This window comes from Brassica napus, chromosome C9, assembly GCF_020379485.1.
Source record: "Brassica napus cultivar Da-Ae chromosome C9, Da-Ae, whole genome shotgun sequence".
Lineage (NCBI taxonomy): Eukaryota > Viridiplantae > Streptophyta > Magnoliopsida > Brassicales > Brassicaceae > Brassica > Brassica napus.
In genome coordinates this window covers 57599000-57613560 of record NC_063452.1, presented here as the reverse complement: position 1 = coordinate 57613560, position 14561 = coordinate 57599000, and the positions used below count along the sequence as shown (strand labels likewise).

General features: G+C 34.8%; 2 protein-coding genes across 2 annotated transcripts; both read left to right on the top strand.

Moving 5' to 3' along the window:
* Positions 1-78: 78 nt before the first annotated feature.
* Positions 79-3258, top strand: LOC106424644 (probable tRNA (guanine(26)-N(2))-dimethyltransferase 1). The gene is made up of 11 exons (XM_013865404.3): positions 79-406; positions 685-969; positions 1061-1148; positions 1252-1373; positions 1482-1621; positions 1700-1772; positions 1850-1938; positions 2014-2119; positions 2193-2600; positions 2668-2745; positions 2822-3258. The coding sequence occupies exons 1-11, from the start codon at positions 308-310 to the stop codon at positions 3110-3112; spliced, it is 1779 nt and encodes a 592-aa protein (XP_013720858.1). The 5' UTR covers positions 79-307; the 3' UTR covers positions 3113-3258.
* A 3176-nt stretch (positions 3259-6434) lies between these two features.
* BNAC09G42030D lies at positions 6435-8666 on the top strand. Its single transcript, XM_013865418.3, has one exon. The coding sequence runs from the start codon at positions 7490-7492 to the stop codon at positions 8507-8509; it is 1020 nt and encodes a 339-aa protein (XP_013720872.1). The 5' UTR covers positions 6435-7489; the 3' UTR covers positions 8510-8666.
* The last annotated feature ends 5895 nt before the right edge of the window (positions 8667-14561 follow it).

The window sequence follows — 14561 nt, the reverse complement described above, 5'->3', positions numbered from 1 at the left end:
CCCGTACGTTTCGATATAATCAATTTCATCCCAACAAAAAAAATTAAAGGAAAATCGCAAAATCTCCTATGGCCTTGTAGGGTTTAAAAACTTTGGTTGTTTACTCCGTCACTCTCTCACTCTCTCTCTGAAACTGCAACCGAAAGAAGAAGCGATAGCGTTTCGTCTATCCTCATTCAGACAAGCCGGCAAGTGTTGTCGACATCTCTTCAACATTTTTGATTCGCCGTTCGGGTTATTACAGATTCGCGTTGCTAATTCAGTTCCTGAATCCTCTGTCCCTAAAGAGAAGAGTCTGAGATCAGCAATGGAGACAACAGATCTAAATGATTATACAGTTATCAAGGAAGGAGAAGCTGAGGTTCTAATGCACAAGAAGAACAAAGTCTTCTTCAACAAAGCTCAGGTTTCATGTTCTTTGCCTTCTTCCTCTGTTTCTAATTGGTTTTAATTTTCTGCAATGATAATTGATTGGATTGAATCAAGGGCAATCTCAGGATTGATCAAGTTATTAGCTTTTGGGGCTTTTCTTTCGTTTGAGATTGCAAGTTTAGTGCTTTTGCTTCTAATTGTTACTAAGTAGTTAGCATGTTATGTGTTAGTTTCATCGTTGTGTTTGGGAGAAACTAAAAGGAATATTTTTTTTTTGTGAGGTGGACTTATTGATTGTGGTGTTATGGTTAGGTGAATAATAGGGACATGTCCATTGCTGTCCTGAGGGCGTTTATATCCAAACGCAAGCAAGAGCATGATGCGATGTTATCCAAAAGAGCTAGATCTTCTGGTAAAGTGGTTGAAAAGGATGTCTCTGAAGTTTCCAAGGAAGGAGCTCCTACTGAAAACGGTGAGGATAATGGTAAAACTAACGGAGAAGAACATGAGGCATCATCTAAGGATGGATCGAAGGAAGCTGCCAAGACCACGTATGAACCGGCCCGAAGGGAACTCAAGCCGCCAAGAGTCCTTGAGGTGTACTACCTCTTTTCTTTCCTTTATGATTGTAATAACTGTACTTTGTTTAGTTGTGCTTTCCTGTTAGATAACGGTCTTAACATTGTAGGCTCTGTCAGCTTCCGGGTTGCGGGCTTTGAGATACGCTCGTGAAGTTGAAGGAATTGGTCAAGTTGTGGCTTTAGATAATGACCCAGGTACTTGTTTTCTCCCAACATCTGTGCTTGTGAAGACGTTTTAAAACTTTTATTTTAATTTCTCAGAATAATAAAGTATTATCCTTTTTTTTTTCTATAAAAGCATCGGTTGAAGCTTGCCAGAGAAACATAAAGTTCAATGGCTTGATGTCTACTTCAAAGGTCGAGTCACATCTCACTGATGCTCGTGTCCATATGCTCACCAACCCAAAAGAATTTGATGTGGTATGCCTCCAATTTTCTTTTGCTCATTTAGTAAAAAGAAAAACTGAAAGTTTCTTCATCTAATTGACTGTCTTATTGTGTTAATTTTTTGGTTAATTGATGTCTTAGGTTGATCTTGATCCATATGGTGCGCCGTCTATCTTCCTTGATTCAGCTGTTCAATCAGTTGCCGATGGTGGGTTGCTCATGTGTACAGCAACTGACATGGCAGTGTTGTGTGGTGCTAATGGTGAGGTTTGCTATTCCAAGTAAGTATATATTACCTTATTCTCAAGACAAATACTATATGATTTTGTCTTTAATTTCTTAAACATGTCCATTATTAGATATGGTTCCTATCCACTGAAAGGCAAATATTGTCACGAGATGGCCTTGCGGATCCTCCTCGCTAGCATTGAGGTAATTGTTTTACTATTTCTTCTCTAAAAGCTCCTTATTTTCGATCTATTGACTTTAGTATATTGTTTGATTGGCAGAGCCATGCTAACCGCTACAAGCGGTATATCGTTCCTGTGCTATCAGTCCAAATTGATTTCTACGCCCGTGTTTTCGTCCGTATCTACACGTAAGTCTCTCTTCTCAACAAACACTTCCCTCAGCTAGAAACAAGCAAAAGATTTTAACCTTTTATAAAATGCAGTTCGGCGAGTGCAATGAAGAACACTCCACTAAAGCTCTCTTACGTCTATCAATGCATTGGTTGTGACTCCTTTCATCTTCAATCCGTTGGAAGATCTCTCCCTAAGGTTTCATGTCTGTCTCTTTTGCGTACTTAGTTTCTGAAACTCGACTTTATTTATAATCCTCTTTTTGTTGCAGCATAACAGTGTGAGGTATCAAGCAGGACTTGGTCCCGTTGTTCCTCAGGACTGCACTCACTGTGGGAAGAAATACAACATGGGTGGGCCGATATGGTCTGCTCCAATGCATGATCAAGAATGGGTGACTTCGATACTGAACGGTGTTAAGTCCATGAAAGATAGATATCCTGCTTACGACAAAATATGCTCTATGCTTACCACAATCTCAGAGGAACTGCCAGATGTTCCGCTCTTTTTGAGCCTTCACAATCTCGCTGCAACGCTGAAATGTACTTCGCCTTCAGCTGCTATGTTTAGATCAGCGGTGATCAATGCGAAGTACCGTGTCTCCGGGTCACATGTGAACCCTCTCGGGATTAAAACTGATGCTCCTATGGAGATTATCTGGGACATCATGCGTTGCTGGGTAAAACTAAGCTTTTTAACTGTGTTCTTGGCCAGTGATACTGATTAAAACTGTTTTGGTTTTATAGGTGAAGAATCATCCTGTGAAGGCGCAGTCACCTGACCATCCTGGGAGTGTGATTCTGTCTAAAGAACCGTCTCATCAGGTTCTTCTTTCGTTTTGCCATTGTTATAATGCTCGATTAAATTATAATCTTAAAACAATGTTTTTCTTTTGGGCAGGCTGACTTTTCGCGCCACGTTGGTTCACTAAGCAAAGCACAGGTGAAGAAAGTAGCGAGGTTTCTGCCGAATCCAGAGAAGCATTGGGGACCAAAGGTGAGGGCTGGTCGTCAAATCACAAGCAAACACGTGTCGCTTATTGGTCATGAAGCTGTGAACGGTCATCTCAATGGCCACAAGGAAGCAGCAGGAGCTGAAGAAGAAGAAGAAGAGGAGAAAGAAGATGTCGTTGAGGATGAGCCAGAGATGAAACGCCAGAAGATTACAGAGGTTATTGCCTCGTCATCATAGAGGTTAATGTTTACACAGAAATTTTAGATTTTGAACTGCAAAAGATTTGCTTCTTTTTTTTTTCATTTGAAACACTATTCATCATGTTCTGCGTTTTTGTTCAAAGCACACATATTGAACTTTTAAATATCGATTTTTTAATCTTATTTAGTAGTCTCATACTATCTTTAAACCACTGAATCCGAACAGAGACAGTCTCGGCTACTATCAGAGTATCAGATCGTGCGCAACAAATAAATAAATATTCCCATCGGTCAACTAGGTGATTTATGTTCGAAACCCGGCAACTGCGTTAGACATTTTTTAATGTCCGAACCTGTTTAATTGCTGCAGCTATTACATGGCCTAATATGAGAAAAAACTCAAATAAATATTGAACTTACATATTTTTGTCAAAGAAAAAATACATGAACTCTACGTTAATCCAAAAAAAAAAACATATGGAACTGCGTTGACTGAGCCAAATTAGATACTATTTTAGTCAACATTAAATTTCATTTAGCCAACGGAAATCAAAACGGCGTTATTTTGCTAAACTGAAAAAAAAACTAATAAAATTCACCATGAAAATATTAAAATTACACATTTTTACTAAAAAGCATAAAATTCCATTGATCCAAAAATATAAATTTATTTTGGCCAAGACAAATCTCTTATATACTAAATCACAAGTCACATGACCAATCAAATTCTGACATATGATTTTTGCTTCAAATTAATTTTAAAAGCAAAATTAAATGTATTATTGATACAATTATATTTTCCTTAGATGAAAAATAAAGCTGCATGTGTCGAGTATAGATGAAAAATAAAGCTGTATGTATCGAGTAAAGAAAGAACAAAAAGTTGCATATATCTAAACCGTATTCCTCAATTATAGCCATGATCCCTTTTTTTTTCAAGTAAACTGATTAGGCTAATCTGAATAAACTTCAAAATCATCTTTTTTGTGCACCGAACTATAAAATCATTTCAACAAATAAAATTTTCTACAAACCGGTCATCGTTCTGACGGGCATCTTCATATTTTCTTTCTTTCTACATTAATTTGATTTTTTTTATCATTCATCGCATGGATTATTTTTGTATGAAGGATTTCTCACTAAGTTTCATAACCTGCTTATATTAAACTTATGTTGCAATCTGTGTAAAAGATTGAGCATCAATCTTTGTATTGTTGAAGAAATGAAGAGAAATGTTCTGAGTTGGTGAAGGATGCAGAAGGCTTGACCATTCAAAATTTAGGTAAACAATAACCTTCTTTACCTTTTTTTTAGTCTTTGCAATTTCTTAAAGTTAATTTTCTAATCATTTTCTGTAATTAATTTTGAAAAAAATAAATTTTTTTTTTTTTTTGAAATTTCATAAGTTTTCTTTTACAATTTTCCTATGTTGTTGTGATAACTATCTAAAAACAGAAAATAATTAATGTTTTAGATAAACACTTTTCCCAAACCCTTTAAATAATAATTCAAGAAAACGTTTTTTATAAAACAAGGTAGATTTGTAAATTTTAATCTTAGAAAAAAATAGGCAATGTGGATAAAAACTAAAATAAGTAAGATTAAAAATCAAAATTTTTACTTTAAAAAAAATTCAAAATTTTAATCTCAATAATATTGAAAAATATGGCAAACATGTAAACCATTTAATATCAAAATTATTGTTTAAGCCCTCCTATTTTCAACCTCTCTCTTTAAATTTGAAGGCACCATTGTTATTCAGGTTCAGAAATGATTTTGACATAAAATAATTTAGTTCTGAATTCTTATTGAAGATTATAACATGTTCAAAAAAAAATTAAAGTCAGTAACATGTTCAAAAAAAATTAAAAGTTTGTAAAATTGATCCGTGCATTAGCACGGCGGGTGATACTAGTTATATATAAACCAAGAATCCAAAATCCGAACTGAAAACAAGTTATATCTTTTGGATCAGTGAAACATTCACGTTTTTTAGTAAAAAAACGTAAGCTCACTATTTTATAGTGAATTTTGTTAGTTTTTTTAATATTTTAGTAAAACGACATCGTTTTATTTCTATCAACAAAATAAATGTCGGTTAAGTGAAAATTAATATTGACTAAAGAGTTCATACCTTTTTTTAATTGATGAAGAGTTCATACCTTTTTTTGGGTAGAAGTGTGTAAGTTCAGTATTTATTTGACCGTTTTCTCGGCCCAATATTGGTCCAAACATATAAGATAAACCGTCATAATTGATTTATGTGAACAAAATAAATGTCTGTTAAGTGAAAATTAATATTGATTAAAATACACTTAATTTAGCTTAGTCAACACAAATTCATATTTTTTTTGGATTGACGAAGAGTTTGTACATTTTTTTGGTAAAAGAATGTAAGTTCAGTATTTATTTGACCGTTTTCTCGGCCCAATATTGGTCCAAACATATAAGATACACCGTCATACTTGATTTCTGTGAAAAAAATAAATGTCGGTTAAGTGAAAATTAATATTAATTAAAAACACACCAAATTTAGCTCATGCAACACAAATTCATATGTTTTTTGGATTGACGAAGAGTTCGTACCTTTTTTGGTAAAAGTGTATAAGTTCAGTATTTATTTGACTGTGTTTTCTCGGCATAATATTGGTCCAAACATATAAGATACCCCGTCATAATTGATTTATGTTAACAAAATAAATGTCGGTTAAGTGAAAATTAATATTGATTAAAAATACACCTAATTTAGCTCTGTCAACAAAAAATTATACGTTTTTTGGATTGACGAAGAGTCCATACCTTTTTTTTGGTAAAAGTGTGTAAGTTCACTATTTATTTGACCGTGTTTTCTCGGCCCAATATTAGCCCAAACATATAAGATAAACCGTCATAATTGATTTATCCGAACAAAATAAATGTCGGTAAAGTAAAAATTAACATTGATTAAAAATACACCTAATTTAGCTTAGTCAATACAAATTCATATGTTTTTTTGAATTGACGATTATTTCGTACCTTTTTTTGGTAAAAATGTGTAAGTTCAATATTTATTTGACCGTGTTTTTCCGGCCTAATATTGGCCCAAAAATGATTTCTGTAAACAAAATAAATGTCGGTTAAGTGAAAATTAATATTGATTAAAAATACACCTAATTTAGCTCAGTCAACAAAAATTTATATGTTTTTTGGATTGACGAAGAGTTCGTACCATTTTTTTTGGTAAAAATGTGTAAGTTCAGTATTTATTTGACCGTGTTTTCTCGGCATAATATTGGCCTTAGCATATAAGATACACCGTCATAATTGATTTATTCGAACAAAATAAATGCCGGTTAAGTGAAAATTAATATTGATTAAAAAATACACCTAATTTAGCTCAGTCAATACAAATTCATATATTTTTTTGAATTGACGAAGATTTCGTATCTTTTTTTTGGTAAAAATGTGTAAGTTCAATATTTATTTGACCGTGTTTTTTGGGCCTAATATTGGCCCAAAAATGATTTCTGTAAACAAAATAAATGTCGGTTAAATGAAAATTAATATTGATTAAAAATACACCTAATTTAGCTCAGTCAACAAAAATTTATATGTTTTTTGGATTGACGAAGAGTTCGTACCTTTTTTTGGTAAAAATATGTAAGTTCAGTATTTATTTGACCGTGTTTTCTCTGCCCAATATTGGCCTTAACATATAAGATACACCGTCATAATTGATTTATGCGAGCAAAATAAATGCCGGTTAAGTGAAAATTAATATTGATTAAAAAATACACCTAATTTAGCTCAGTCAATACAAATTCATATGTTTTTTTGAATTGACGAAGAGTTCGTACTTTTTTTTGGTAAAAGTGTGTAAATTCAATATATTTTTGACCGTGTTTTCTCGGGCCAATTTAGTCCAAACATATAAAATACATCGTCATAATTAATTTCTGTGAATAAAATAAATGTCGATTAAGTAAAAATTAATATTGATTAAAATACATCTAATTTAGCTCAGTCAATACAAATTCATTGACGAAGAATTCATACCTTTTTTCGGTAAAAATGTGTAAGTTTATTATTTATTTGACTGTTTTCTCACCCTAATATTGGTCCAAGTATACCGTCGTAATTAATTTCTGCGAAAAACATAAATGTCGGTTAAATGAAAATTAATATTAATTAAAAATACATCTAATTTAGCATAGTCAATACAAATTCATTGACGAAGAGTTGGTACTTTTTTTTTGGTAAAAATGTGTAAATTTATTATTTATTTGACTGTTTTTTACACCGCAAAATTGGCCCAAACATATAAATAAGATACGATACACCGTCGTAAAATCATATAATCCTTGAGTGGTAATATTTACGAATATTTTTGGTCCATTCTCACAAAATAGTTTGAACTCTCTTCTCTCTCAGAGCAATGGCGAAACTCTTCGGTTTTCCAATTAACGTCGAAGAAGACGGTGGACGTGGTGGTGGTGGTGGTAGCTCAACCAATGCGGAGGCTTCTCGATCTGCCATGAACTTATCCGCCGGCTTGCCTCAGAGAGAAACCAATCCATATCCCCGTTTCTCAGAGTCTGGATCGTCCCCTATGGATTCGGAATCGAATCTGGAGAACTCCTTCATCGATTTCTTCGGTAGAGAGTCGCACGAGATCGAGACGGCCGGGCGGAATCAGATGCAACGTGTCTCGCGTGGTGTAGACATGGAGGAGGATGGGGAGATTGATTTAAGGCTCGGAATCGGGTCCGGGGCTGGGTCGGGTCAGATACGGTGTGATTCGGTTACAGGGGATAAGGAAACTGATTCGGGTCGGGTCGAAGCTGGTACGGATCTTATTGAAGAGCTCTTTTGCGCGGAGGAGGAAGAAGGCATGTTGATGGCTGATGACGAAGTACTCGATTGGGAATTAGATCCTGTCCAACCTACTAGTCATGTGGAGGAAGGAGATGAATTGGCGTTACCTGTTAACAACTATGCTCTACTTGAAGATTTTAACGAAGAAGCTCTAGACGATTTCATGATGGGCGTTTTTGAAGGCAGTTCTATTATGGATGTGACTTACGAAGACATTCTAGCTATTTTTCCTGAACCCGGTGGTGACGACCATGTAGATTACTTTGATGTTTTTGTGCAACCATTCGATCAAGAGCCTTCGGTCATGGCAAGTCCTCCCGCGTCCAAAAGGGTTGTTGATGAGCTTCCTGTTGTGGAGATCACCTCTGAGGAACTGAGCAGCGGGAACATTGCTTGCGCGATCTGCATTGGTGATTTTGTGGTGAAGGAGAAAGTTTCTAGGCTTCCTTGTTGGCATTACTATCATGGAGAGTGTATACTACCTTGGCTAGAGATGAAGAACACATGCCCGGTTTGTCGGTTTGAGCTTCCTACTGATGATCTTGAGTATGAAAGGAATAGGAGAGATCATAGAGGCTAGGGATTTTAATGTATGAGTAGATGATGTAGTTGTCCTTTTTTATCTTTCGTTATAGTGTGTCTCTTCTGATTCTGATTTGTTATGATGATAATGATGCTGTACATACTGGGTGTAGAAAGATATATATAAATGGGAAATAAAGAAACTTTTGCATCTATACCTTGTTCTTCAAGCTATTTAGGCTCACTAAATTTCTTAGACGTTGCTGAGAATTTTCCAATTTGACAGTTTGTTTATGAAGTAACTTTGATTAGATTCTAAATGTGATTTAATTTTTTTATAGAGGTGATTTTGATAACTGCTCCAAAAGTCCTTTTAATATTTATTAGAGATTTTACCGCGCGTATCTGTCGTTTGTCTATAAAATTATATGATATTAATGTTAAATATAACTTAAACCTTAGATTTTTTTAAAAAATTAAGTTTGTTTTTTAAATATTATGTCATTTATTTGTTACGAAATATTTTATTTGTTTGAAATATCATTAATTTACGTTAACATATTAAATTTTTCTATTAAACTTTTAGTAATCATGTTTAAATCTTTCTTAAAATTTATAATACTCTACATTTAATAAAATAAAAATGTTTTCTATTATAGTATGTATATTATATATTTTTTATAGATCATCTGATTGAATTTAAATTATTTTTTTGAAATATAGGTAAATAACCTTTATTTCATATAAATATATAATTTTATAAATGTGTAATAATTTCTAATATTTAAATCTGTAAATTTTGATGACCAATAAAATGATTCAGTAATTCTTTAAGTTTTGAAGCCATAATTTATTTTCAGTAACCTTTTTGGTATTTATTTTTTTGTAAATAATTATTTGCTATAAAAATGTGAAATATATAGTAGATTTCAGGATGAACGATTCCATATTTAGTTACTACATAATAGTACTTTTGATAGATTGCATTAGACATATGCAGATATATTAGTCACTGGTAAATTTAAAAAAGTTATAACTTTGGAATATTGTTTGTATATTGTTGGACCAGAATTTAGCACTAAATCCTTCCCGCCAAAATGATAAGAAACCGGCTAACGACGACTTCGAGTTGAGCTTAGACAGGCCCATGAGAACTCGTAACCCGAAGTCGGCCCATAGAGCCCGAGGTTCTTTGAGTATGAATAAGTCAAAGAACAAAGAGAATCATTCTCCTTATATATCGGAGAGTGATCAATAAAGAATAGGTCGTAGCTAGAAAGGTGGAGCATGTGCAACAAATTATTAGCCATATTACTAGCTTCTTGCAGCAACCTTGCTCTCATATAAAAGAGGCCTTGGATCTAACGAAGAATGCATCTTCTCTGGGGACGAAACAAAGACAAAAAGGATGAAAACAAAAGAATAAAGACTGACGAAGAGGTGGAGAGACTTCGGTCTCGGCAAGATCGACATCTTCTTCCACCAACACATGATAGAATCATTATATCTCTGTTTAATGATTAAACAAGTCATCCATTTCTTTATGGTTTAAGAAGAACGAGAGAGATGAGATTCCCAATAATCATCTCACGACGTAAACACATCTTTGTAATTGTGAAAACAAGAATCCATGACGATAACGACCCTCGTATCATGTTAATGATCGACCTTATCTTCATACGACAAGATCGATATAAAGAGATCATATGCAGTTCGATAACTTATCAATCGTACACTAACTACTAATTATTCAAGACAAGAGAGCTTGAAGCAAACATCGAGCTCGGGACCGACGAAGTCGAGGTCTCGCCCATGACCGAAGAAACCGACATATTTTTCGAGATGATTATAATCGAACTATGTTTAAACTTGATCCCTTGACGGGTACGTAGGCAGCTCGATCCCGAGTTCAATCACGATCCTTCTTAATCCCGATATCCCTATGATATTCGACCTGCGAATATATTCCATTCTTGTCGACTCATACTTGATTACATCGTTGTGTTCTAAAGATATCGTTGCCCATGTTATTTCTTCCCTAGATTGAACTCCCGATCACTATCAACTTCTTAGTGTAGATTTTAGGATCTACATATATCACAGTAGAAACTTATTTCCACTATTCTTAAGCTTACGAAGGTGTTGGAGTACGAAGAAGTAATTTAGATTTTTTTTTTTAATTGTAAAAAATTCTCAATGCATTAATTGGTGATGTTCTGACCAAAATTCTTATAAATAATGATGGAAAAATCTAATGGTATATTGATAGATTGAAGGTAACAATTAAAAAATGTAAATGCGATTTTCTGAGAATCAAAAGCAGCTCTAAACAACTTATTAATTCATAAATGTTTATCTTATAATTTTGTTTTTAAAACATATTTAAGCTTATTTCTATTTTATATTGACATATATGTTTTTTTAAGAATGTCAACACTTTTAAAATTTAATTTTCAAAAACTTAACCTAGATATTTAGTTAATTTCTTCTTGGTACTTTTTAGTCATTTTAAACTGATTTTAACCCTTTTTGGTTTTGAGAAATTGATTTTAACTTTATTTTGACATAATTATTTTTGAAAGTTAGTGTATGTAATTTTGTCGTATATTAAGAATTTATGGTTAACTAATGTAAATATAAATACTTTTTTTTGTTAATTGTTTTTTGGAAAATTTCATTTATTTAAAATTATTTTTTTGAAAATAGTGAAATTCTGACTTGTATTTTTTCGTTCTCATAATATTTTCTCTTTAGTGAGAGCTTAGCAAGTTTAACTTGTTTAAGAGAAGATATATTTGAATTTTACATAAACCTAATATGGTTTTTTTTTGTAATGATACCAATAGAAAAACGGTAACACTACAAAAAAACACATGGTTAACTACGAAAATTAACGAGGAAAAACAATCCTCGTAAGTTTGCGTCGAGTTTACGACGAATTTACGTGAAAAACTAAAGTCATCGTTATTTCCTCGTAACGTAACGACAAAACTGTTTCGTCGTAACGTGGATGTAATTTTACGAGTATTTTACGAGGAAAAACTATTTCCTCGTAAATACGACGTAAACTTTGCGTGGTATTTACGAGGTAATAGTTTACGTGTATTTAGCGAGGAAATTTTTGAATCCACCAACTTTATAGGCGTTACACGTTTTTTTTGCCCACCTAATTGATTTTCGTCATAAATTCATAGCAAAATTACAACTACCAGATTCGAATTTTCCTATAAATATGGATGTTTGAACATCATTTTAAACACACCAACAACAAAAAACGTGAAAGAAAAAAAATGGCTGGCTCCGGGACTATTTACGAGTTGCGGAAGTGGATGTATATGCATAGAGATGCTAACGGGAGAGTGACGAAAGAATACCTTGCGGGTCTGGAGACATTTATGCATCAAGCAGATTCAACACCGCTCGCCCAAGAAAGTGGTAAGATGTTCTGTCCTTGTCGGAAATGCAACAATTCGAAACTGGCAAATCGTGAAAATGTTTGGAAGCATTTAATAAATAGAGGTTACACGGCAAATTACTATATCTGGTTTCAACATGGAGAGGGTTTTAATTATGATCAGAATGAAGCAAGTAGTAGTAATAACAATTTTCAGGAAAAAAAACCGGTTGATCATCATTTGCATAATGAACATAGTTACCATCAGGAAGAGATGGTAGATTATGATAGGGTTCATGATATGGTAGCTGATGCATTCGTAGCTCATGATGAAGATGAAGAACCTAATATAGATGCAAAAAAGTTTTACGAAATGTTAAACGCGGCGAATCAACCACTTTACAGTGGTTGTAGAGAAGGTCTCTCTAAATTGTCGTTAGCTGCTAGAATGATGAATATTAAAACTGATCACAATCTACCTGAAAGTTGCATGAACGAATGGGCGGACTTGTTTAAAGAGTACTTGCCGGAAGACAATGTGTCTGCTGATTCTTATTATGAGATTCAGAAACTGGTTTATAGTCTTGGGTTGCCTTCGGAGATGATAGATGTTTGCATCGACAACTGCATGATCTATTGGGGAGATGATGAGAAGCTAGAAGAATGTCGATTCTGCAAGAAGCCACGATTCAAGCCGCAAGGACGGGGACGTAATAGGGTACCGTACCAAAGGATGTGGTACCTACCAATTACAGATAGATTGAAAAGATTGTATCAATCAGAGCAGACTGCTGGAAAGATGAGATGGCATGCCGAGCATACTCAGACGGATGGTGAGATGACTCATCCATCAGATGCAAGAGCCTGGAAACATTTCAACAAAGTACATCCAGATTTCGCTAGCAATATCCGGAATGTGTATCTCGGATTATGCACAGATGGATTTAGTCCGTTCGGAATGTCAGGGAGACAATATTCATTGTGGCCAGTCTTTCTTACTCCATACAACCTGCCACCGGAGATGTGCATGCAACGGGAGTTACTATTCTTGACCATATTAATACCTGGTCCGAACCATCCAAAAAGGTCCCTGGATGTTTTCCTACAACCACTGATAAAAGAGTTGAAGGATTTGTGGTCAACAGGGGTGAGGACGTATGACTGTTCAACGAAGACGAATTTTACGATGCGAGCGATGCTTTTGTGGACCATAAGTGATTTTCCTGCCTATGGGATGTTGTCTGGATGGACTACACATGGGAGATTAGCTTGTCCATATTGTAATGGAACGACAGATGCGTTTCAACTGAAGAATGGTAGGAAGACAAGTTGGTTTGATTGTCACCGTCGATTTCTTCCCATTGGCCATCCTTACCGAAGAAACAAGAATTTGTTTAGGCACAAAAGGGTTGTGAGAGACACTCCTCCTCCATATCTAACTGGAGAACAAATTGAAGCGCAAATCGACTACTACGGAGCTAACGAAACAGTTCGTTGGGGTGGTAATTGGCATGTCCCTCGTAATATGCCAGATTCTTACGGTGTTCATCACAACTGGCACAAGAAGAGTATATTTTGGGAGTTGCCATATTGGAAGGATCTTCTTCTGCGCCACAACCTCGATGTGATGCATATAGAGAAGAATTTCTTTGAGAACATCATGAATACAATATTGAATGTCCCAGGGAAGACAAAAGACAACATAAAATCGAGGTTGGACTTGCCGGATATTTGCTCAAGAAGCGAGTTACATATTAAAAGCAATGGACAAGTTCCCGTTCCGATATTCAGATTATCTTCAGAAAAAAAGTCGGTGTTGTTCAACTGGGTGGCATCAGAAGTGAAGTTCCCCGATGGGTATGTTTCGAATCTCTCTAGATGTGTTGAAAAGGGTCAAAAGTTCTCCGGGATGAAGAGTCATGATTGTCATGTATTTATGCAACGACTACTGCCCTTTGCATTTGCGGAGCTACTTCCAACAAACGTACATGAAGCACTTGCAGGTACGTAGTGTATTATATCACAATAATTTACAAAATAATATATGACTAACAATGTGTTTAATTTTTTTTTGAATATAAAAGGCATTGGAGCATTTTTCAGGGATCTGAGCACACGCACTCTTAAAGAAGAAGTTGTGGAACAGCTTCAGGAGAACATTCCCATCTTATTGTGCAACTTGGAGAAGATATTTCCTCCCGGATTTTTTGACGTCATGGAGCATCTAGCTGTCCACCTCCCATATGAGGCATTGCTTCGTGGACCTGTACATTACGGATGGATGTATCAGTATGAGCGAGCCATGAAATATTTGAAGGGAAAAGCAAAGAACCTCGCCAAAGTTGAAGGTTCTATAATTGCTGGAAGTTTGACGGAAGAAGTTTCTCACTTCACATCGTACTACTTTGCGTCAAAAGTACGTACACGGAGAAGAGCTCCAAGAAGATATGATGATGGTGGTGTTGCGCCAACATATGCAGTTGCTGGTGTTCCAGACATCTTTAGCCAGATTGGGCGACTCGGTGGGAAGTCTAAAGAGGTTTGGTGGTCGAGTGAACAAGACGCTCATAGTGCACACACCTATATTCTACTCAATTGCGAAGATCCATTGATTCGTTATTTTGAAAGGTAACATATATTGACACTTCGAAACACATATAAGTATAATTAATTGTATAATTGCGAGAGATTCATTCCTATAAAATGTGATTTTACA

Coding starts and splice junctions, on each gene's coding strand:
- LOC106424644 (XM_013865404.3), top strand. CDS start 308: ATGGAGACAACAGATCTAAATGATTATACAGTTATCAAGGAAGGAGAA. Junction 1,374..1,481: donor ACCCAAAAGAATTTGATGTG/GTATGCCTCCAA, acceptor TTGATGTCTTAG/GTTGATCTTGATCCATATGG. Junction 2,120..2,192: donor TTGGAAGATCTCTCCCTAAG/GTTTCATGTCTG, acceptor TTTTTGTTGCAG/CATAACAGTGTGAGGTATCA.
- BNAC09G42030D (XM_013865418.3), top strand. CDS start 7,490: ATGGCGAAACTCTTCGGTTTTCCAATTAACGTCGAAGAAGACGGTGGA.